Here is a 24083-nt window from a genome sequence, read left to right as displayed (position 1 = left end):
TATAGTAGAGATAGTTAAAAGTAGAATTATTTATTCTGTGTATTAATCATTGTATTTTTTAAATTAATTGTTTTGATGGTACAATAAAATACTTAAAATATGGTGTTTATTTCAAATTTTATACTTTTTTTTCATTAATTAATTAAGTATTACGAATGAATACTAGAAGGGTGTTTTGGTAAGATGCGGTCTGAGTTATTTAGGGGGTCTATTATAAACCGATATTGAATTACGTTTGAACTTTTTTGTATCTTTCTTTTTGCTAACGACGTGAAAGGGACAGAGAAAATAGAATCCAAATATTTCGAACTTGTATTAAGCCCCGCTCGTAGAATATGACATCCGAATATAATGGTCACTTCATTTTGTTTCACTCAGTGAGTAAAATGCGATTTTGCTCACTGTTTTTAAGCAGCAAATTACCCTTGTTCGAGCTGCTGAGGTAATCTCTCATCATGAGGTTGCTTGTGCAGTTGTAATGAATCGTTTTTTTGTCTTTATTGAAATACATAAAGGTTTTTTTCATAATTGCAAATGTCACCTTTATTGTGATATAGCGAAACAAATCAAATCTTATTATCTACGCTTAATACCTAGATTAACAAACATGAATCATGAATGAATGAAATAAAATACAAGATGTACTGTAGTGTGGATGTAGTCAACAATCGTTTGCCATCGTATTTTCTTGGAAACGTTCGTATTTGTATGATTAAGGTTTCACTTTTGTCTGTCTAGTCTACTATAATTCGGCCGTCATTTTCTTAATTTTTATACTTAAGTACATAAAACCTAAATCTAAAAATAAATAATACTAAACTTAAAATAAAATACTAAAAAAAAATACTAAAATACTAAGGTCGGCGCGGCGGCAGAAGCGGCCGAAAATTTAAAAATGACCAAATATAGGGGTCTCGGCGCCGAATACAATTTCATACCTTTTGGCGTCGAGACCCTTGGCCCGTGGGGTCCAAGTGCCCTTAAGCTCTTTAAGGACCTTTCAAAATGGTTAGCAGAAGTCACCGGCGACCGCAGAGCTGACAGCTTCCTCGCTCAAAGAATTAGTCTTGCAATACAGCGAGGAAATGCTGCCAGTATCTACGGCACCATGCCGCAGGGGGATATTTTTTAGTATTTTATTTTAAGTTTAGTATTATTTATTTTTAGATTTAGGTTTTAAGTTTTATAGTGTATTCTACAAATTGTATAGTCATGTTACTCGAAATAAATATTTGGATATTTGAATTACAAAAAAAAAACAAAAAGTACATAAATACACAATACATATAACCTAACTATTTTTATACATCCACGTTACCATAGTTACCTAAACCAATAAATCTTTTTGTCAGAATTATACCCTTTAAAACGAATAGCTAAGCCTTCCACTTCTTTAGAATTATAATATTTATAATAAAACCCATTTCGAAGCAGTGCATGTTTTATTCAAGGACCATCTAAAACAGCAACTAAGTAGTCATTCATTGTCCGCTGCAGTAGTTAAGGGTCATTTAAATGTTTTAACCGTAGCTTCCTACAGGCTAATTCGAACGTAGGTACATTTTGATATCTAAATAATTTCATTTTGGTATCGTTCGCGCGTGAATTTCGCTCGTAACAACTCGTCTATGTAATGTATTGGCGCGAGCGAGATGCACAGACGAATTTAAGTTTATATCAAAATGTAAGTTTGAATTGGCCTCCTAGTGTACGCACCGTGAACTGAACGACCCCGTCGGAGAATCGGTCCGTAAACGTCACTGAGAGGAAAATCCTCATAAAAACATACGTTATGGACATTCGCAATCATTTTACTCTCAGACGTCGATGCTTTCGCGTTGCGATTATGCACTATTTTCTAAATATATCACTAAACTTGTAGATAGTTTTTAAGTGTTCAGGCGTTTTGAAAAAAGGAGTTTTGAACGTGTTTTCGAAGGATTTTAGAATAATTTATTGGACGAATTTTGAAAGGATTTTTCGGACTTGTTAAAGTTTTTTGACGCTATGATAATCGTGTGGTTGTTGTTGGCTGTGCCGTTGTTGTGGTTGGTGGCGTTCCGGTATCGGAGACGGAGGATGTACGCGCTCGCCTCCCGCATTGCCGGGGGGAAAGAAGAGCTGCCTTTTATTGGGATTACACATAAGTTCACGGGAACGACGGAGGGTGAGTACAATTTTTTTTTATATGTAAAACTATATAAACAATACGACAAAGATTACTCAATGCGTGTAACTGGCACATAATGGTCTTCAATTCAGCAATTAGGTGTTTATATGTTTCGCGAAATTTATAATATATTCAAAACAACGCTTCGCGCCTACTACATGTAAAGAGACTCATGCGGTAGCATATAAAAATATTTAATTGTAACTCAATAACTTAAACAGGAGTTGCATCCCCATATCCTTTATAATTAGTCCATATAATTGTAAAAATATAAGATTAGTTCTAAGTTTAATAAATATATAATTGATTGTGTTTCTATAACAATCTCGGGGCTAGCAAGCTACTTGTTACTACTACTACTATTACTACTACTTGCCTTGGAGACGTCAGGGTGGTGGTGCGCGGAGGCGAAATCTTTTCTTGGAGAACTGGGGTGGCGCTTGCAGGAGAGGAGTCTTGACCCCCGCTCCGGGTCGTTCCTAGCGCAAAGGTTCAATGCGGAAACGCAGCAAGCGTGATGGGCACCTTTGCGTTGGGAGCGATGCGGGGTGGGTTGTTTGACTAGATTTTATAGGTTAGTTTAGGTTTAGTTTTATTAGGGTTCCGTAGCCAAATGGCAAAAAACGGAACCCTTATACATTCGTCATGTCCGTCTGTCTGTCCGATTATGTCACCGCCACTTTTTTATAGTTAAGTAAGTAGTTGTGTAGTTAAGTTTATAGTTAAGTTTATTTTCACAGAAATTGTCATTATCTCTAAAACAAGACCGATTTCAGAAAACATTGTATGGCATTTTAGTCTCTAAATGCGGTCAAGAATACACCTTTGAAATCTGTCAGGTTTAATTGGCCCACGGTGTATAATTGATTGTGTTTCTATAACAATAAACCGTTTTTAGGGTTCCGTAGCCAAATGGCAAAAAACGGAACCCTTATAGATTCGTCATGTCCGTCTGTCTGTCCGATTATGTCACCGCCACTTTTTCCGAAACTATAAGAGCTATACTGTTCAAACTTGGTAAGTAGATGTATTCTATGAACCGCATTATGAATTTTACACAAAAATACAAAAAAAAACAATAAATTTTGGGGGTTCCCCATACTTAGAACTGAAACTCAAAAAATCTTTTTTCATCAAACCCATACGTGTGGGGTATCTATGGATAGGTCTTCAAAAATGATATTTAGGTTTCTAATATAATTTTTTTCTAAACTAATAGTTTGCGCGAGAGACACTTCCAAAGTGAAAAAATGTGTCCCCCCCCCCCTGTAACTTCTAAAATAACAGAATGAAAAATCTACAAAAAATATATGATATACATTACCATGCAAACTTCCACCGAAAATTGGTTTGAACGAGATCTAGTAGATCTAGTTTTTTTTTAATACGTCATAAATGGTACGGAACCCTTCATGGGCGAGTCCGACTCGCACTTGGCCGCTTTTTTAATTTTTATCCTACTGACGGAAATGACTTGCCTGACTATAATTAAAACACCGCACAGAATAATAGTCACATTAACTTAACCTCGGAAAAGTTTGTAAATTTGAAACAATTAAATACAAATATTTGACTAACTAATACATCCATATTCTGGAATTTATAAGTTTAAGTCAGTATTATGGTTATATTTTATCTAAAAAAAATCCAATTGGAAACGCTAAATTAAGAAGACACCAACAAACACAAAACCCTCTACCACAGCACAAAGCCGCGAGGAAAATACTATATATGTATGTACAAACAATTTTTCACGTCAGCAGCTAGAACAAGGGTAATTTACTGCTTAAAAACAGTGAGCAAAATCGCATTTTGCTCACCGAGTGAGACAAAATAACATTCAAGTGACCTTTAGATTCGAATGTCATTTCAACGTGCGGGGCCTAATACAAGTTCGAAATATTTGGATTCTATTATCTTTATCCCTTTCACGTCATTAGCACAAAGAAAGAGACAAAAAAGTGCATACATAATTCAACGGTATATTGACGGTTTATAATAGACCCCCGAAATAAGTCAGACCGCATCGTTCCAAAACACCCTACGAGTCTTTATTCGTAATAATTAATTAATGAAATAAAAGTTTAAAATTTAATAAAAACACCATATTTTACGTATTTTATTATACAATCAAAACATGAACTTATACAAATTTACGCAATTGTTACGCAGTAAATAATTCTACTTAACTACTTTTAACGATCTCTACTATAGTTGACAAATAGTAGTATCCGCAATTCGGACCGGATCTTACAGTGTTTTTTTTTTTTACAAAAAAAAGTTGTCGATTGAACTGTCAATTGATGTTCGTTAATTCATTATTTTCGTATTATTTTGTTGAAATTTCTTTCGTTTTGTTTTATTACGGTAATTAAAGTTAATTGTTAGAATACCTTCAGAAAACATGAGTGAAATAGTGATCCGTCCGTCTGGATTACATTTTTTCAGGTTGTATTTTTTGATGGCTGACTGACGTGAAAAATTTTGTGTACTACACGAGATCAAAGTTATTTACATCTCGTGCGCTTTTCAGTCCCTTACTAAGCTCAAGATCTAGTATAGAATCTTTCGCTTGCACGGGACTCAAAACAAGCACTCGAAGAAATATCAAACTTTGCTCTCTTGTTGTACAAATAACTAATGTACATCAAATACGTTAATAGGTTACCTATCAATAACACTCGCCGAGCATAATTTACATGTATCAGTCACGAATAGTAAATAATTAATTTTTACGTAATTTTCACATCTTCAGACAGTTTCCTTACGAAACAGCAAACCAACATACTCAACTCACTGTTGTTTCGAAAAACTTAAGGATAGATCATTTAAAATAATTGTGACATCTTATAAACATTATTATAAATATGCCCAACAAATAAAATTCTCAGCCATCACCACTCAAATGGTCGCGAATGAACCCAGGAGGCCAATTTTTGAATTTCGAGTGCTCGATTTCGTGTAATTCTCTTAAATTTATCTCCACTACTAGGCATTTAAATTCTACTAATATAATTGAAAACGAGTGGCCACTAGATTCCCAATTTCTATTGCTCGTATTAGGGATCGGAACCGGTTTTTTGCAAAAACATCGAATAACCATATATTTCGGTTTATTTTATACTCTAAATGTAGGACTCAGTTGTGTTTTCAGATAACGACTTCGTATTATTAGATTGCCTAATTAGAAATGAAGTAATTAACAAAGAACGAAAAAATACCGTTTTTGTTCCCATACAAAAAATACCGGTTTCCGATCCCTGGCTCGTATTTCTAAAATATCATTCCCCGTTTTCCACAGATTTTCGAGTGACGAATTCGAGCGCTCGAAATTCAAACATCAGTACCCCTAGTGTAAATATTTTCGACAGCGAAACGTTACGTACGCGTTTGCGTTAAGTGTCATTTTGTATGAGATTTTTGACTTTCCAAAACGTCCCGCTTGGCGCGCTGTTCAAAAACCCATACAAAATGAGACTTAACGCAAACGCGTACGTCACGTTTCGCTATCGACTAAATTTACACTAGGGGCACTGCCCCCTGTCTGATACTAGGTGGGTCAACGCGACATTTTTTGGATCCATACCCGAAGAAAAATACTTCCTCAAATATACATTAGAAAGCAAATACAAGTATGTTTGATATAATCGATAAAAAATGCTTGAAGTATATCTGATTATGTTAATGTTACGACATTTTACTTACACTGTGCCTAAGTGCGGTATCATTTTTCAATTACGCTATTACTGTAGAACGACAAAGCAGCATTTTCCGTGCAAGTACCCTTGATCTGGCACACCGTTTGTGTCAGTATTACCTTTTAAAAGTAAATACATATATGTAAACAGTTTTCTGGTTCAAACCCGGGCTTTTCAGGTCATTCGGTGTCACTGTGCGCAGTGAGTAAGTGAGCGCACTGCGTTTATCTCCTAAACGAGGTTCCAGATGTGTTGGCCAGCTATAAGCTGATTGAACGCACGGGAGGAGAATCGGGTATTAAAGTTGCGACAAGTCACTATACTGCACCACCTGCACCACAATTCTATAAGAATATTTTAGTCGAATTGGTATGCGACCTAAGCATGACCTAAAGACTGTATCATTTATTATAAATACAACTTTACTTAGTCGTTTTTTTTTGCTATTACATTTTTATTTAAAAAATACACATGTGTTTAATTAGTGCTTTAATAAGGTACACATTCCTCTCTGGGAGCTCAACGTAAAGCATATGGTTTAGACAAAATTTACCCGATCCTCCCGAGTAACACTAACGATTTCGACAAGTACTACAAAAAAAATACGGTTTGCGAACAAGACATTACAAAAAAAAAAATCGTACTATGCGAACCGCAATAACACATGATTCGTAAAGCGAAACATCTGGACATAGTCTAATCATTTGTTTTAGTTAAAAAAAAAGTTTTGGATCTGTGCAATGGGGCCTTTTAGAGAAAATTGCATGTTACTTACGACAACTCCGTCTTAGACATCCAATATAACTATAATGGAGTGTTTCTATCGACCCGCTCTAGCGATGCACGATGGTTCAACGCCATGAATGTCCGAAATCAAAAATGATGCGTGAAAACTTGTTTTTATGTAAAAATAAAAATTCACCACATTTATTCTGCAGCTGCTCAATTGAGCAATCATGAAGAGGGTACTTGATGACATGTTTTGGCAGCATATTAACCTTCTGTTTCTTTAAATCGTACCAAGGAATCGGTAAATAGTCTCAAATTAAGCTCGATATAGGCTTGTCCGAAATATTTTTGCTAGACGATTTTGAAAGCATCATAAAGTCCCTAAAATAACAAAATATAAAACCTTCTTATATCAGATATGGCGTAAAAATACCCTTAGATCATACCCTAAGAACATAGTAATACAAAATAATAAACAAGTCAACAGTTGGACCAGGTTTTATCTGTATTTATAATAAACGATACAGTCTTTACGATCTACGTGACTAGATACTAGGTGTATTTATCTAAAGCTCTAGAAAGCTGCGAATTGTGCTTTTAGGGTTCCGTACCCAAAGGGTAAAACGAGACCCTATTACTAAGACTCCGCTGTCCGTCCGTCCGTCTGTCACCAGGCTGTATCTCATGAACCGTGATAGCTAGACAGTTGAAATTTTGACAGATGATGTATTTGTGCTGCCGCTATAACAACAAATACTAAAAAGTACGGAACCCTCGGTGGGCGAGTCCGACTCGCACTTGTCCGGTTTTTTTCTAAATAATTATCGCCCTGTTGCCAGGCCGGGGGACTTCCCATATCAAGTATTGTGAATTGGTAGTATTTGTAGTAGAGCTTGCCAAGCCCACAAGCTAAAATGGGATTAAAAAGGGTACTTTTGTATCGGGATCAAGTTTTATATTAAGTTAAGAAAACTTAAAACTTCGTAATAAGACATTTTCACAAAATACGAGATAAAATATTTCAGTGTCTTGAAAATTCATCCCCTAATAGGGTGAAAAAGGGGTTGAAATTTTGTAACGTGAACGATTTGAGTAGCGATTTGAAATTAATAGGAAGAGAAAATATAAGAAAAATAACTTAGTGCTTTTGAAAATTCAGCCCCTGTACGGTTTAAAAGGGGTTGAAAGTGTGTTTCGGGACTAAGCCCAAGGGACGCGGACCAAGTCGTGGGTAACCTCACCGTGGTCTAGCATGATATAAGTACACAGTTAATTTGTAGTATGGCTATAGTGGAAAACGATACAATGTAAACTGGATTATAGTTACTAATTACAGGTACAACTAACATAAATAACAAAGCTTCATAATAATATTAAACCGTACCGATCAATAAAATATTGTCCGCAAATTATACCTACAGGTAGATCAGTGAATAACAAAGTCATGACAAATATGTCATTTTAAGATCGAGGTTAATACTTTAGAATAAACGAGTAGGTCCTTTGTTTTCAGATATCATGTCGTCTCTCAAGGACCTCAGTTACACGGCCATGGAAAACGATGGGTTGATCAGAGGTTGGCTCGGCCACATTCTTTATTTTCGTAAGTACTTTTCCTGGGATATTTTCTAGACTGGTTCCTTGAGCAACGCGCCAAAAGTACCTATCTTAGGGTGGGTTCAGACTAGCCTATTTTTCTGCGTGTATACAGTTGTTTCGGCGGTACGAAATACACAGGCCTTACATTTCCCTATATTTGGGTTTTACGAGCTTACACGCGCGTTAGGCCTCAGCACAACACGGAGCGTAAGCGTAGGCGTCGCGTAAGCGTATCGTAAAAACGTATAATATACTCGTAACGTATATATTATACGAGCCGCGTAGCCAACGTGCCTATCGTTCACGCTCCGTGGCGAACGAAACGCAACTGTCACAGTCGCACTAATATATAACTAATATGAAAGAGTGATAGATAAAGATTGTGATAGAGTTGGCTACGCTACGCTACGGAGCGTTAACGATTGTAACGTTGGCTACGCGGCCTGGGCACCAAGCGTTGCGTAAGCGTAATCGTGTTATAAGTGAAATCCTACTAAAAATCATTGAGTTACTGGCGTAAGATGCGGATGGGAGGCGCTTCTTGTGCGAACTTATTTGAACTTGTACGTGCTCGTAGGGCTCTCGTCTTTACGTTTAGGTGCCGTGCGCTGAGGCCCTTACTCTTCCCTACATATAGTCTATACGAGCTTACACGCGCACTCGTACGCTCGTAAAAAGCTAGACTGAAACCGCCCTTAAGGGTGGTATCACATGTATCAACATCGAACCGCATTTTATATTAGAAATCGCTCATTAGTATAAAGATGCGGCTCGTTGAAAGCATGTTTACGCATATTCACACTAACGAGCGATTGCTCATATATAAAATGCGGCTCGATGCTGATAGATGTGATTCCACCCTAACAATTACTTTGAATAAAAAAAGAACCGACTTCGCTAAGCAAGAAACCATCATTTTATTTTATAGTCTTCAATTCTTCATCAGAAGTTCCACTTTACAAAATAATGCTTTCCGAGAACGAGAGCAAATGCACCAGATAATATAATAAACACAAATACTAACATCACTAAAAGTGTGCATATATTTGAAGAGTTCCCTCTATTTCTTCAGGATCTCGTCATCAGATAAGTGTTGGCAGGAACTTGAACTTTTTTTGAGTCTAAATACTATAATTTAAATAATTCGATTTTTTTTACGATACTTCAGCTCTTAAAAAAACTTCAGAGTCTTTTAAACCTCGAGTCGAGTCCTTCATTGAGTCCTTTTTCCAAATAAATACTCTTAAAATATCATTTAGTAATTAATTCGTCTTTCCTACAGTGGCCCTGGACCCAGTGGATCTTGAAGTGGTGTTGAAAACGTGCTTGGAAAAGGACGATCTGCACCGCTTCCTAAGGAAAATTATTGGCTACGGAGCAATATTCGCTCCAGGTATGCATGCAGATATTTATCATATTTAGGTCAAAGTTTTTTTTTAAGAGTAAGTTGTTTGGAATCAGTACCTACCCTTTTAAGTAGTGGCACAGTCAAATATAGAATGTACTTTTGTACTGTTAAAGGCGTAAGTTATAATTGGAACTTAGGGATTGTTCGCAAGTTATCAAAGTCTTAATTTAAAATAAGTATATTTAATTTTAAATGTAATCAATTGGCTTTTATACAACAGCTTAAGTCCGTCTTAGCTCATTAAGTATAAACATTGCACTAACAAAGTGTGGAAGTAACACTACACACGTCATATTTTCATTGGAATTTTAAATTTCTCATGGCATTGTGTATTCAACTCACTTTATCCTTTTCCAGGCATACAACATACACGTGCCAATATAATTTCAACCTTAGCAATCCGATTTAAGGTTCAAATTAGATAGCACTTTCGGGAAATGTGTCTTCCCTTCAAATTCTTTTGGATTTTTTGAAATAACCTGTGTGACCCGGAAAAGGGTAAAAGTCTAATCAGAGGTAGCTTGGTCCGATTAGTCCGACTATTTTATCAAAAGTTTATATACCTACTTAAACCTTTTATTTATGTCAATTACTAGTTAAAATATACATATGCTTATTATTAATATTTCAAGAAAAACAACCATCGTAAAACTTATAGGTTATAGCTGTCTAATGCTGACAAAATTTGTCATATTTGTTTACATTATTTGTCTTTTCTATTGAACTCCACTTTATTAGTTAGTGGTAATTTGTATTTCTTTGCAGATTTATCGGATACTCCACCGAACACTGTCTATGACCGTAATATGATAAGATTCATATACTAGCCGTGTCTTATCCAACCTCGACATTAGCAGAATCATCAACACCTTGATGGAACCATAACACGAAAAATTGATTGATTGATTGAACTCCACTTTACATCAATACTCACTCTATATGTTTTCAGTTTCCATCTGGAGACCAAGACGGAAGATCCTCGTGCCAGCATTCAGCCCGAAGATCGTGGAGGGCTTCGTGTCGGTGTTCGCGGAGCAGAGCCTGAAGCTGGCCGGCAAGCTGGGGGAGCGGGCCGGTGCGGGCAAGCTCAGCGTGTGGCCTTTCATCAGCTCGTACACTCTTGACTCTGTCTGCGGTATGTCTATAAATGATTTGAACAGCCTTATATTGAGTTTATTGTCGGACTAGTCGTGGATCGTGGGACCCACCAATGGGTCGCGACCCATAGTTTTGGTGATGCTGGAGCTGGACTAATGTATCGTGGCAATCGATAGCTCGTCGATCGATCGTTTAGCTTGATAGGTCGAAGTTTTGTGAGAGATAGACGGACGGACAGAGTCGCACCATAAGGGTTCCTTATCACCTTTTTGGTACGGAAACCTAAAAAGACACTATGTCGTTGCAAAATGCATGAATGGACAAACCAATGATGAATTGATATCCCAACAGAAACCGCGTTCGGCGTGAAGATAAACGCCCAAGACGACGAGAAGTCCCCGTTCCTGGTGGAACTCAATAACATCCTGCAGCTGGTCTGCGAGCGCATCTTCCACTTGTGGCTGCAGCCTGATTGGCTGTATAAGTTCTTCCCGCAGTATCGCAAGCACAAGCATTGCTTGCGGATCTTGCATGGATTCACAAATGACGTAAGACTTTAGGAAACTACCGTCGTTGTTTTATAATCTCAATAGTAACTATGAAAATGCTGTACCTAATGTACGGTCGGTGTCGGTGCCCCAACTTAAGTAACCAAGTAGCCATACTAGTTGTATAGAAAAGTGTATACTTAAGTTGGGGCACCGACTGGTAAATAGGTACATGTGTTCCGCCATAGTGTATAGACACTACAAGCTAGTTTGGGCCATCTGGCCCAATACGGTTTGAGAACTTCTTATCAACACATGTATTATAACCCTCGGTGTTCATATGCATAACCACTATATTATATATTATACGACTGCGGCCGGCAAAATGTCCCACTTTGTCACTTACCATTAGGACGAGATTTGCTTGGATTTTTATACGAATAACATATCAAGGCGTCTTTATGGCAAACGAAAAGTGGGACGTTTTGCCGGCCGCGCTCACTTATTATCAAATTCGCAAGTTTCAGTGCTATTCAGATTCTTGCCGTTATATTTAAAAGCCAGCAGTCCATAAATACTAACTGTTGACTGCTGGCTTTTAACTTATAAACATCTATCATAATATGATTACTACGTGTCAAATATTTTTTTTTAATATTGTAGGTTATAATGAAGAAGCGAGAAGAATTAAAAGCGGCTAAACGTCTTGAGACACAACGTGAAATCGGTGCGTTTTTTATATTTTTAGATAGTGGTTTTGAGTTTTAATTTTAATACCATGTACATGCAGTGTAACCTTAAAAAGTATTCTATTTTCGCAGATCTATCAGATTATTCCAACAAGACGTTCCTGGATCTACTCATCCACTTTTCTGGCGGCGAGAAGGGTTACAGCAACATGGAGCTGCGAGAAGAGATCCTGACCCTGACCATCGCGGCCACCGACACGTCGGCCACGGCCGTCGGGTACACGCTCATGTTGATGGCCAAGTATCCGCACATTCAAGAGAAAGTTTTGGAAGAGTAAGTGCTAATTACGTCATAGGTATTTTAGTAGAATTAGATCTGATTAGACCTTATTATCTTGCTTGAATAGAGTTGGACCAAACTACTTGCAGCTATAGTGTAGAGTGCCCCATAAAAGATCACTCAATCATTTATTTGCAATAACACAGAAAGGTACTAACACAGAACTATTCAGGTATAGTGTGTATTTAGCTTGCAAGCAAGCGTGCAAATATAAATGTCAAGTCTTAGCATGCAAATAATAACAAAATTGAAATTATGAAATTAAATTATAATAAGAAAAAAATTGTAGCCATAAAACAATAAAAACAATTAGAATAAGGGAAAAAATAATTGTAATAAATTAGAAGAAATGCATCGTCATAGACAATAAATAAATAGGTCTACATAAGAAATAAGACATTTCATCACACCAGCAGTTACAGGCTCTCTGGATTGTTCAAAAACTGATGAGAAAGTTGCATTTTATCCACATGTGGGACAAAGTAATCTGGTGCAACTTTTGAGTTGTTTCCTTATGTTAGCTGGTAGAATTGACTTTTAAATGATAATTTTGAATGATACATATTTAATGACGTTTGTTTGGAATTCATTTGGTTTGATTTTGTTTGATGTCTTACAGTTAATATTTTTTTCTTCAAGTTGGTGTGGTGAAGAAGTTTTAGTTTCACTCTGGGCCAAATTTGTTTAACCCTCGTGCCTTGGAATCCTCGGAACGCCAAGGTTCAATTTTCGAACCACTGGCTACGCTCGTGGTTCAATTTTGGAATCTTTCGCTTTCTCGGGTTATAAGAATGGAAGTCGGGACACGTATTGATACAACCAGATTCTAAATAAGACTACACTTCATTCATAAATATCATTGATTATATAGCATTACGATACACGTGCATAAGCATCTATAGTTCTATACACTGCAGGTATCAATACTAGCACAAGCGGTTAAAAAGCAACCTTGCCCCCCTGTAAAACAAATAACTATTATAGGTATAGTGCTACTCGACAGTTCTCAGTACTTATAACGTCAATGCAGTTTAGCTTAAATCATTGATATAGTGTGCCATGTCTTTTAATTATGTCAATGGCTTAAGCCAGTGGTGGGCAAACTTTTTTCATGGGGGGCCAGAAAATTTAAATAATCCGAGGAGGGCCGGAACTGCAGTATAAATACATTTTGATTTGAAACCGTTTTATCTCTCGAGCTATATACTAATTATTTCGAAGGACCGGCGGCGGGCCGGATGAAAGCCTTGCGCCGGCCGGAGCTGGCCCGCGGGCCGTACTTTGCCTACCACTGGCTTAAGCGGACTCAACGCGTCATTTCACGTCACATATTTTAGTCGCACAGTAATCAAGTTTAGAGCAACTGATGGTTATGTCGTCAGATCCATACGCATCTGCGCTGCGAGCGCTGTGACGTTCAATTAGGTGTACCTAAAGGACCTGACATAAATCGTTATACTATATTTCTCTTATTGATGGAGTGGTTTGCCTTTAGGCTCGATGAAGTGTTCGGAGACTCGGACCGACTCTTCGAAAAGGAGGACCTGCTTCGTCTGAAATACTTGGAGCGCGTCATCAAGGAGACGCTGAGGCTGTTCCCGCCCGTGCCTTTCATCATCAGGAAGGTTGAGGAAGAAATTACGTTGCGTAAGTTAATTAATTTTATTACACCTAACCTTTAGTCAATTTTACACTTAGATATTTTTCCTTTGACAGGCTCTGCGGATAAAACGGCTCGATGGATTATAGATCGTGTCATTCACGAGTTCACGACAATGCGTGCTTTGAATTGTTTTGCTATGTTATTAACTTATTAAAGGTTAGATTTGACAGATCTGCTCGTCATCGTGGATGACACGAATAATTTTTATAGATTTGTCTGTCTAAAACTGTCATTTGGGCATTCCGCCAAAAGGTCAACTCTTGCCGTAAAAGTCACGCGTATCATCAAGCAATTTATGTACAGGGACCAAAAATCTGTCAAATATGACTATTAAATTTAAAGTTATAAAATGTTTACATATTACAATGTGGAGAAGACCGTCATAGGGCAACACCTCTCGTAATAGAACACTTCCAAGGGAAAAACTTGGCTCTTTCTGTTCTCCCAACCTTCCGTAAGTGGAGTAAGTGTACAAACGCAAGAGTCAAAAGCGACGAAAGAGCTTGTAGACGGTATTAACTATTAGGTCTCCTCCACGTTGACCTTAAGAAAAAAAGCGTTACGTACACGTACTGGAAACTTTCTGTATTTGCACTCGATTGTTTCATGCAGCCTCTGGTCGCGTGCTTCCCGCCGGTTCAGGCGTGGTGGTCTCCATCTGGGGCACGCACCGTAACCCCAAGTACTGGGGTCCGGACGCGGAGAAGTTCGACCCCGACCGCTTCTTGCCGGAGCGGTTTAATCTCAAACACCCGTGCGCCTTCATGCCTTTTAGCAGCGGACCGAGGAACTGCATTGGTGAGTTTAGTAAAGATATTATCATCATGCATTTTCCTAGCGTTGCCCAGACGTTTTACCAGGGGTCAGCCTGCGTTCCATACTACTATTGGTGTAATAGTCTCCGTCTAGAGCTGGCACCGTAACCCCAAGTACTGGGGTCCAGACGCAAAAAAGTTCAACCCAGACCGCTTCTTACGGGAGCGGTTTAATCTCAAATACCCGTGCCTTTTAGCAGTGGACCGGGGAACTGCATTGGTGAGCTTAATTATCATCGTTCATCCTCCAGTGTTATCCCGGCATTTTTCCACGGGGAGCCTGGGTTCCATACCACTACTGGCGAAGTGGTTTCCATCTGTTGGCTGAGCGCAGGAACGCCGCGACTGTATTTCGCCTGCGAGATAAACGCCTTTTCCTCCCTCTCATATCTTACCCGTCCCTCTCTAGCTAGTGAATTTGTATAACTTTATTTAATTCTTGAACCTGCTCAGAAAATGCGACCTGTAGGCGAGAACAACCGGACATATGAAAGCATTTTTGTCCAAGCAGGAATGGAGGCCTTCGCTAACGCTCGGTCAATTAATACAGACAACGACGAGTAGTATCTCAGGGGTGCGGCGGGAGTAGGTATCGATATGATGTTTATCTATAATTATTACTTGAGGATCAGGTTAAAATCGTTTTATGATACAGTGGAACCTCGATAGCACGAATCTGATGGGAACTGCCAAAAACTTCGTGTTAACGAGTTTACGTCTTATACATGGTATCGACTAGGGTTTATTTATTTATTTATTTATTTATTTAAAATTTGATTCAGTCAACAAGGCCCGTATTACAAATACCTTACAGACTAACATACATATACATTTTATAAAATTACAACTAAACACTATTTAGGCGACAAAACGGCGTGGCTCCGTTGAATCCGCTGCTCTTGTGTCGGATTCGGCAGTTTGCCCCGGAATCTCCGAAACACGACACCCTTCGGCCAGAAGTCGGCGCATTCGATGGTCCCCTGCAGCGGTCGCGGCACACGCACAACAAAAGAGTTGAAATGCACGTAGTGGCGCGATCGAAGCTGGAACACCCTCAGCGTGTATCCGGTCTTCTGGTGTACATACTCCACCACTTCAGCAGCCGTGGCGGTGTAATGCAAGCGCGATACGTACAGCGCTTTACTCGGTGTAGCAATCCGCAAGCCAGAATTAGCCGGTTCGGCGGTACCACAGTGAGTCTTACGAGGCGCCGTGCGCGCCTTCTTCTTTCTTGATACCAGTGTGAACTCCTCCTCATCCACACTAGCAACAGGGAGCTTCTCCTTTGGAGTCGCTCGCTCTTCAGTACCCTTTACAAGTACACTAAACCGGTTCGATGCAACTTTCGGACCGGCGACGACATCCGCGTAAACACGATGACTTGATTTGGAGGAGGCGCCTAGTATCGACTCAGGTTCTTATGGGTTTTTATTCGTTTTAAAGAGGTTTCGAGTTATAAATGAAAAAAAAATCGTATTAGAGAGGCAATTAATGTAAATATTCTACATAGGTAGGTAGGCGTTAAGTACGATCTTATTATTTTGTTCAAGTTGCAGAGGTTTGTTGATAAATAATTTCGAGATATAGAGGTGATAAAAGAATACGTCTGCTAATAAGTTATGGAGGTAATATTAGTAGTACTTGATAGCAGTGAAAGGAATCGTTGGTTACTTCGTCTTAATGAGGTTAAATATTTTGAGTTATGGAGGTTTTGGGTTCTGAAGGGAAGACAATAATATTATATAACGTGTTAACGAGGATTTCTTATCGATGTTCGAGTTAGCCAGGTTCCACTATATTTAGAGAAGTCGTAAATGTTTTATTATTTCCCTTAGGAAGATAATATCTTCGTGTATATTATACATATAAAAATAATGACTGTCATGTAATGTAATACCTGTATTATTATATGTGCTGTTATGATGATGATGGTAGAACATGTCTAAGTGATAGCGAGTAAAGTATTTTTCACATAGCTTGGGTACGATAACAGCTGTCATCTTGTTATAGTTTCTCATAGCTTAGAGGTTAGTTCTAGAATACTTACATCTGTTTTACTTTTCATTTTGCTTTCTTGTATCTTAATGCTTGTAGCTTTTTTTTTGTGAGCGCAAAATGTAAGCGCATAGTATTAGCAAGTTGTGTTTGTCTATGATTGGGTGAATACTCCGGTATGATTTTTGTGGTTATTATTTAAGTCCAATTGTATTTGTATTACACCTGTTGGCAAACCTTAATTAATAATAAATAAATAATAAATACACTGACAAGATGTTAAATCGTTCACCATACGTAATATACGTATATGCTATTTTGCTCTTATTAACGACTGTGGTTTGCTCACGGCCCTCACGGGTCGGTAATTAGGCATTTAATTCATATTTCTCAGTTAGTTGGTATTTAAAAGAATGTAAACAAGTCACAGTTAGGTATTTTTTTGCGCCAGAAAATTCTTCAAGTCAATTAATTTAGCTCGAAGTTCCAAAACTTAACAACGATAAGCCGCTGTTAACGTGCTATTCTGTTAATAGGAATATATTGGGATGATTTGATTAATCAATAGTAATTTAGTTTTGTAATATTTGCTATTACTTCGCCCTAGTAAAGAACCAAAAACGAAATCGAATATTTAGCTATTTGAGGATAGATTAAAACATTACACGATTAAATGAAATAGGTTAAAGCTAGAACGACGAAGGCACAGGTCCAGCTAGTTTTATAAGCCCGACCAGACATACACGGTGTAACATGAGGAATCCGATTTTAACCATGAGGTGAGGAGGACGAGATTTTAACCCACTTCTGAGGCCAAAAGAAGGAAATATTATAATATGAGTTTAAGTAAATTTCGCCCAAAAAAAAACATTTTTTTGTTTTTTTTTTCAATATTTTTGTACATCAAAACATACATAAAAAGTTAAAGTTATGGTAAAACGGGCCAGAAAATGAATTTTAACGATTTATTTTTGTAAAACATAGTTTTTGCAAAGGTTACTTGTCACTTTTTGACATCTATCAATAAAGATATTTAGACTAAGCCCCATAAGGGCATCACCGTCATCAAAAAGGCGTTTTCCACTAAGTTATAATAAGTTTTTTTTTTATTGGTATTAACTCTGAAACTAGGCGAAATCCAGAAAAGTTTATATGACATTTTAGTCTCTCAATGGGATTAGGAATACGCTGTTAAAATCTCTCGGATTCCTCATGTTACACCGCGTAATGATCATTGTCAAGAGGGCGCTGTTATTCTGATGTACGAGTATAGAGTGATACTTCAGTTTAGTAGAAAAAATGAATGCTTTATTTGTTGCAAGTACCCGAAAATGTAAAAACACATTGTTTATATTTATTTAACTACCTGAAGGTACATACTATACTATAGTTAAGGAAATTCCAAGTTTTAATTGCTATCGGTAATCTGTGGTCATCAGAGACAAGAACATAGATCTAATCTGGATAATTCCACGAGACTGTAACGTCAGTTGCCAATTCTTTCGTGTGTTCTTACATTAATTAAGCAAATTTAAGTATCCAGATATCTACCTGTTCAGACATACAGACACTTAAACAGTCGAAATAAATGTATACTCTAACAAGCCTGCTTTATCAGAAGGTAAACAAAAATGTAGGCAAATTTGAGAAATGTAGGCACGAAGGATCAATTTCGCACTGAAAAAATATGATCAATCGAGCACACATTTTCGTTAAGAACATTAACAAATGTTTGAAAAGCAGTAAAATACAAAACAGTAATGTTAACTGTTAGAACAATTTCTAAGTATTGAAAAAACGATAAAAATAAACGAACAGTTACTACAATTTAGCTACTCAAAACAGTAAAACTTACTGTCTTTTCGGAAGAATAAAATTTACTGTTTCTTCGATAGGCTCATTTCTTTTTTTTTTTTTTATAACGATAGGCAAGCGTTTGACCACGATCTCACCTGATGGTAAGTGATGATGCAGTCTACGGTGGAGCACGCTTACCTATGAGATACCTATTTACCCTAGCCTTGAAGAGACCCAGATTGTACTCATGCTCATATGAAAGTGTTTAAAGCATTAAAATTGTTTTAAATGGTTTTTTTTCTCAGTGCGATTTCCCTACTTTAGAATTTCGCGCCTTTTTCTAGTTAGCGTTCAAAAGTATCTACTACATACAGTCTAATTGTTTTACATTGAGAGACATATATATTTTTGTTAAACTATTAGAGAATACTTTGGATGCTGACTGTATTTATCAAACTTGACGTAGCATTTAGCCTGGTCGGACAGAAATAAACAATGGTAGTAATTTACTTAAATTTCCGATATTTATTTTAATAACAAGAGAAGTTTATCACGCAAAATAAAAACATGTCGTTAAAGTCGTTAAAACCCTACTCGTAGCTCAAAGACTAATATTTAGGGTACAGTAATTCTTATTTTTCTCTGAGTATTTACTAAAAGTACTACAAAGGATTATGCAAGCATGAGGTGTCCGTGAAAAAACATAAACATTATAGGGGTCAAACTAAATGAGCATTAACAGCGGTTTCAAGATCACGGACTGAAGTTGTCGACCGCATTTACGCAACCCTTTGACCGCCATATATCGTGCCGACATTGATACAGTTTTTTAGTCAGACCAAGATAAGTTGGCAGCGATTTTGGCAGCCCAGGCAATGCAAGTGTTATTTTAAACTTCAAACTTCTATAAAATTATAACGATTATTATTAACTGGGTTATCAAAATCACTGTCTATTTAGTTTCGTCTAACTCTAACCTGTCATCATCATTTCCAAAAAGGTTCTCAAATTGTCGGGATCGTTTATGTAGGTGCTTAGCCTGATTTTTTGAAAGTGGCTGGGTTGATTTAGATAACCATACCAGCTCGTAAAGGCTCTCTTTATTCTTCTAAAACTGTTGAGAAAGTTGTATTTTATCCACGAGGGTGGCAAAATAATATGATGCAAATTTTGAGTTATTTCCTCATGTTGTTGTTGATGGCTGGTAGAATTTACTTTTAAGGGATGATTGTGGATGCTCGTGGCTCGTGGTTCAATTTTGGAATCTTTCGTTTGGTCGGGTATTAATATTAGCACGAATGGATAAACAACTTTGCCCCCTTGTAAAACAAATAACTATTTTTGTGTGATGATGGGATTCTAGAGAAATAGAAGCAACTGTTCAAAAATAAATATTATCGTCGACAAAGTTTATATTAAAATAAATAATTTTAGTATAAATTTTAGTGTGAATGTGCAATAAAAGATAGAATTAAACTAACAATCTGTACCCCTAGTGTAAATTTAATCGACATCATAACGTGACGAACGCGTTTGCGTTAAGTCTCATTTTGAGTTTCCAAAACGTCCCGCTTGGCGCGCTCTTTCTAAATCCAATACAAAATGAGACTAAACGCAAACGCGTACGTCACGTTTCGAAATCGAATTTATTTACACTAGGGGTACAGGGTAAAGGTAAAACCATTGTTTTTGTGTACAACCTTGTTAGTCGCAGGGCCACTTGTAAGAGATGTGAGTCAGTGACGCGCCGGTTACCGACTGCACGCTTACCTTTGCGAAAACCAGTCAGGCAGCCATTAATTTCACAAAAACAATATAAGTATAGTTCAATCGTTTACATTCGAATTGAAAACATTGCGTTGTTTTTTTAAAACCAAACAATCGTCAACGTTAAAACACTAAAACAAAACTAAGATAACACGATCTTGCTGATCGAAATGTTTTTTAAGGGCCTCTGTTTCGAACCTCCATTCAATGATTACTCGTCATATGGCTGGAGTTACATGTATAAATTCCTGTATCTGTTACTGTAAGTATAATGCCATATGATAAAATTTTAAAATTAAAGCTTACTTACCTGTTCTAGGGTTCTAGCCAAGATGACAATCGTTTGTAGAAAATGAAACGAAACGCTGTCTCTCTATCGCACTAATACGAAGACTAAGATATCACTCGATTGAGAACGCTTATTACGTTTTGTAGGACCCCAAGACTTCCAACTTTGTGCGACAGTCGAAATTCAGCGCAGACTAATGAGTAACCTTTCTGCAGGTTACCAGTACGCCCTGATGTCGATCAAGACAGCGCTATCATCAGTACTCCGGTACAACCGCGTGGTCAGCGACAAGGAGGCGTGTGCCACACCGCAGATCCGCGTCAAGCTTGATATCATGATGAAGGCTGTGGACGGGTACCAGGTGGCACTGGAGAGGAGAAGAACACCTAGAAGTTGTCAAGAGAAATCATAAATTGTGTAGTGATTAGTGTAGACTTGGCTTGCTGCTGTGTGGCTGTTGAAAGTGGCAGTAGATGGCTCCTGACACTGAAGTTGCGATGTCGGTACAGAACACATTTGTTGACAGTTAGACAAGGATCGTTTAAGACGGAACTGTACGGGTAATTTCATGGTAACTCGATTTCGCGCGCACACGTAGGTACAAACTTTTTACCATTCAGGCCCTCGAGTTGTGAACGTGAAATGTGTGCGTGTCACGTGTAAACAGGAGGAAATCAGTTTTGCCACTTTTGTCTTAGCAGCAGCGCTACCTCTGCATATCTTTCAACTCTGTGCTTAGAATATTGTGATAATAAGTGATAAAATTGTATAGACGGAAGTGCCTTAGAAGTGAACCTAATATGGCTAATCTAGGCTAAAAGTTTCTGAATCTGTCAATATACTTTGAACTTTCTCTCAAAACGAAAAAGTCATGCTTATAACTTTTCTCGTGTCATTCTTAAGACAAATTTTTGAAGATGGATCCTTTTCGATAAACTACGAACACTTAAAGGACATTTACCTACCTACCAATTAGTACGAAACGATTTTGCACGTATGTTATCTTTTTGTGATCTGTGTACATACGTAGAAGACAGTGGTTTTCTCATGTTACGCGAAAGTTATAAATGTACTTAATATTGTTAAAGCCACTTGCATCTTTGCAACACTCCTGGGCTAGCCCTAACTTAGACTTAACCGTTAACCCAGAGGTCAATTGTACTGGTAACTCTGGGTTTAACCGGTTAATCCCGAGTTAGTGGCTAATCCTGGATGGCGCAAGTGAACTTGGTCTTTCATCTTAGAATGGGTTAGGATTAAAGGGACATAGCATTGGTGATTTTACGAATGTGAAACCATTATTGTCTTAAAGTTGGGGGGTAATTTTTTCCATTTAAAAATATGGAGAAATGGGCAATTTTACAAAAAGTTATTGGTACTTACAGTATGTTTTATAAATTGCAAAGGTTTATATTGTTTCCAGAAACACGAGCTCTTTCGATTCTGAGAAGTATTTCATAATTTCAATACATTTTTCGCGCCGTCCATTCCGTGATCGTAAATGGTGAAGAGGTAGAAAAAAACTTGGGACACTTCATTTTCTTATGTATACGAGTCCATATAGCTCGTAATTCTGAGGGACCAACTTTTTTAAATGGTCCAAATACTCGTTAATTATTAGTAAAATAAGACGGACTCACAGAATGGATATCAGGCATTAGATTGATGCGTACATTTTTCCTGGGGCGTTGATTACCGAAATATATTTACTGGATAAAAATAAAAGAATATTGTTAGATCTTAACCAATATTTGAGATTAGAATGTACTTTGTCTCATACATCCAAATACAGGTACAAGCAATGTAAGAATGCAGCTGTTCATAGGAACTTGAGTCTGAATTTGAAGAACCCGACTCGTTTTAACACTTTTAACGAGGTTCAGTGCTAAAAACTTCCGAGTATTTTAAGTCCCGAGTCAAGTCAAGTCCCTTTATTGAGTATTTTTAAGCGCAAATACAGACGCCATCAACAATTTTATAGGTTTTATCTAAATGACAGTACCTAAATATAGCCGTTATATGATTTGCGTATCTTACTCATGTCTCTACATATGACTCTGAGTCGAGCCTTAAATTAAAAGCAGGGGCCTTTTGAGCCTTTTCTTCGTCCTTTACGGACTCGAGTCTTAACACTCTTAACACACAATAGCGCCGCCTGCGTTAGGCTTTGCGCAGTTATCCTCATTTTAGATACTTGCCCCGTATTATGATGCCTTAGATACATCTCTATACAGCTGATTTGTGCTTGTAAGCTTTATTTTAATTACGAAATCCTATTATTTATTTATGCAGAGAAGTACCGTTTTGTGTGTTAAACATGACCTTACTTAATAAGTTGTAAATAAATATTAAATAAGTACTTACTGTTTTTTTTAATGAAAGTGAACTCCTTGTTACTTTTTTCAATACTAGGATAAGTGTTCTGTACCCCTAGTGTAAATTTTATCGACATCATAACGTGGCCATCGCGTTTGCGTTAAGTCTCATTTTGTATAGGATTTTGAGTTTCCAAAACGTCCCGCTTGGCGCGCTCTTTCTAAATCCAATACAAAATGAGACTAAACGCAAACGCGTACGTCACGTTTTAAAATCGAATTTATTTACACTAGGGGTACTGGACTTAAATCGTTTATCGACTTGAATCTCGACCCGAGGAGGCTAAAAGAAAGATGGCTTGACGAAATGGTGGTTGCAGGCGGTCAAGATTGGCCACAGAAGGTCAAGGATAAGCAAAACTGGCTGGACCTGGAGGAGTCCTTCACCCGAAGAGGAGCATTTTACCGTTAAGTAATCGACATTAGCGACATTTTTTTTTACTTTCCTAGCCTGGTACTCTTTTGGTTTGTTTTTATATCGTGTATTATTAATATCATTTTAAAACCGCTTGTGTTCTTAACAAAAAAATATAAGAAAGTGACACGACCAAGTACCTACACTTTGAAGTTGTGAACCCATAGTTGGAAGCACGGACTCCTGAAAAAAAGCTTCATGACCACACATTGGGGGCACCCGGACAGGGAACGTGTTCAAAAAATATATAACCTACTTTTACTATAATACGTAAGTTGACAAAGAAATTCGGCATTGAAACAAACATTACGTAAGCGACTCGTAGTCAACGGACCTACAATTACTTAGGCATTGCTTAAATAATGGATTTTGTTAAAAAATACTAAATGAAAAACTAACCTTTTTCATGGAATGCTCCAAGAGGGACACCTGTCTCCTAACAGCAACACATTCAAAACTGACCATTGGTGTATGAGGTCCAAGACATCGGGTCCTTTGTCTTTCCTTGCAATATATTCCTTCCTTCCTCATCCTTGCAATAGATAATTTTATTTCTTAAAGAAAAATATACAGTATTTTATACAAAAGGATTTTTATACTACGTCGATGGTAAACAAGCATACGCCCCGCCTGATGGTAAGCGGTAGCCGTAGCCTATGGATGCCTGCAACTCTAGAGGTGTTACATGCGTGTTGCCGACCCTAACACCCCGCACCCTCGTTGAGCAACCTAACTCACCGGCAGGAAC

The 24083-nt window shown here is 37.6% G+C and overlaps 2 protein-coding genes across 2 annotated transcripts in view; both read left to right on the top strand.

The window, feature by feature from the left end:
- Positions 1-24083, top strand: part of LOC133520101 (poly [ADP-ribose] polymerase) — a 214628-nt gene that overhangs the window by 106739 nt on the left and 83806 nt on the right. The window lies entirely within an intron of this gene.
- On the top strand, positions 1807-22904 carry LOC133520099 (cytochrome P450 4c3-like). Its single transcript, XM_061854404.1, has 10 exons — positions 1807-2167; positions 8111-8200; positions 9479-9589; positions 10554-10739; positions 11054-11250; positions 11854-11917; positions 12012-12213; positions 13715-13866; positions 14495-14680; positions 20761-22904. The coding sequence occupies exons 1-10, from the start codon at positions 2008-2010 to the stop codon at positions 20955-20957; spliced, it is 1545 nt and encodes a 514-aa protein (XP_061710388.1). The 5' UTR covers positions 1807-2007; the 3' UTR covers positions 20958-22904.

Source organism: Cydia pomonella, chromosome 7 (assembly GCF_033807575.1).
Source record: "Cydia pomonella isolate Wapato2018A chromosome 7, ilCydPomo1, whole genome shotgun sequence".
In the NCBI taxonomy this organism is placed as follows: Eukaryota; Metazoa; Arthropoda; class Insecta; order Lepidoptera; family Tortricidae; genus Cydia; species Cydia pomonella.
The sequence above is the reverse complement of the archived record's forward strand: the minus strand, read 5'-3'. Positions and strand labels throughout refer to the sequence as shown.

Coding starts and splice junctions, on each gene's coding strand:
- LOC133520099 (XM_061854404.1), top strand. CDS start 2,008: ATGATAATCGTGTGGTTGTTGTTGGCTGTGCCGTTGTTGTGGTTGGTG. Junction 8,201..9,478: donor CGGCCACATTCTTTATTTTC/GTAAGTACTTTT, acceptor TCTTTCCTACAG/TGGCCCTGGACCCAGTGGAT. Junction 10,740..11,053: donor CACTCTTGACTCTGTCTGCG/GTATGTCTATAA, acceptor ATATCCCAACAG/AAACCGCGTTCGGCGTGAAG.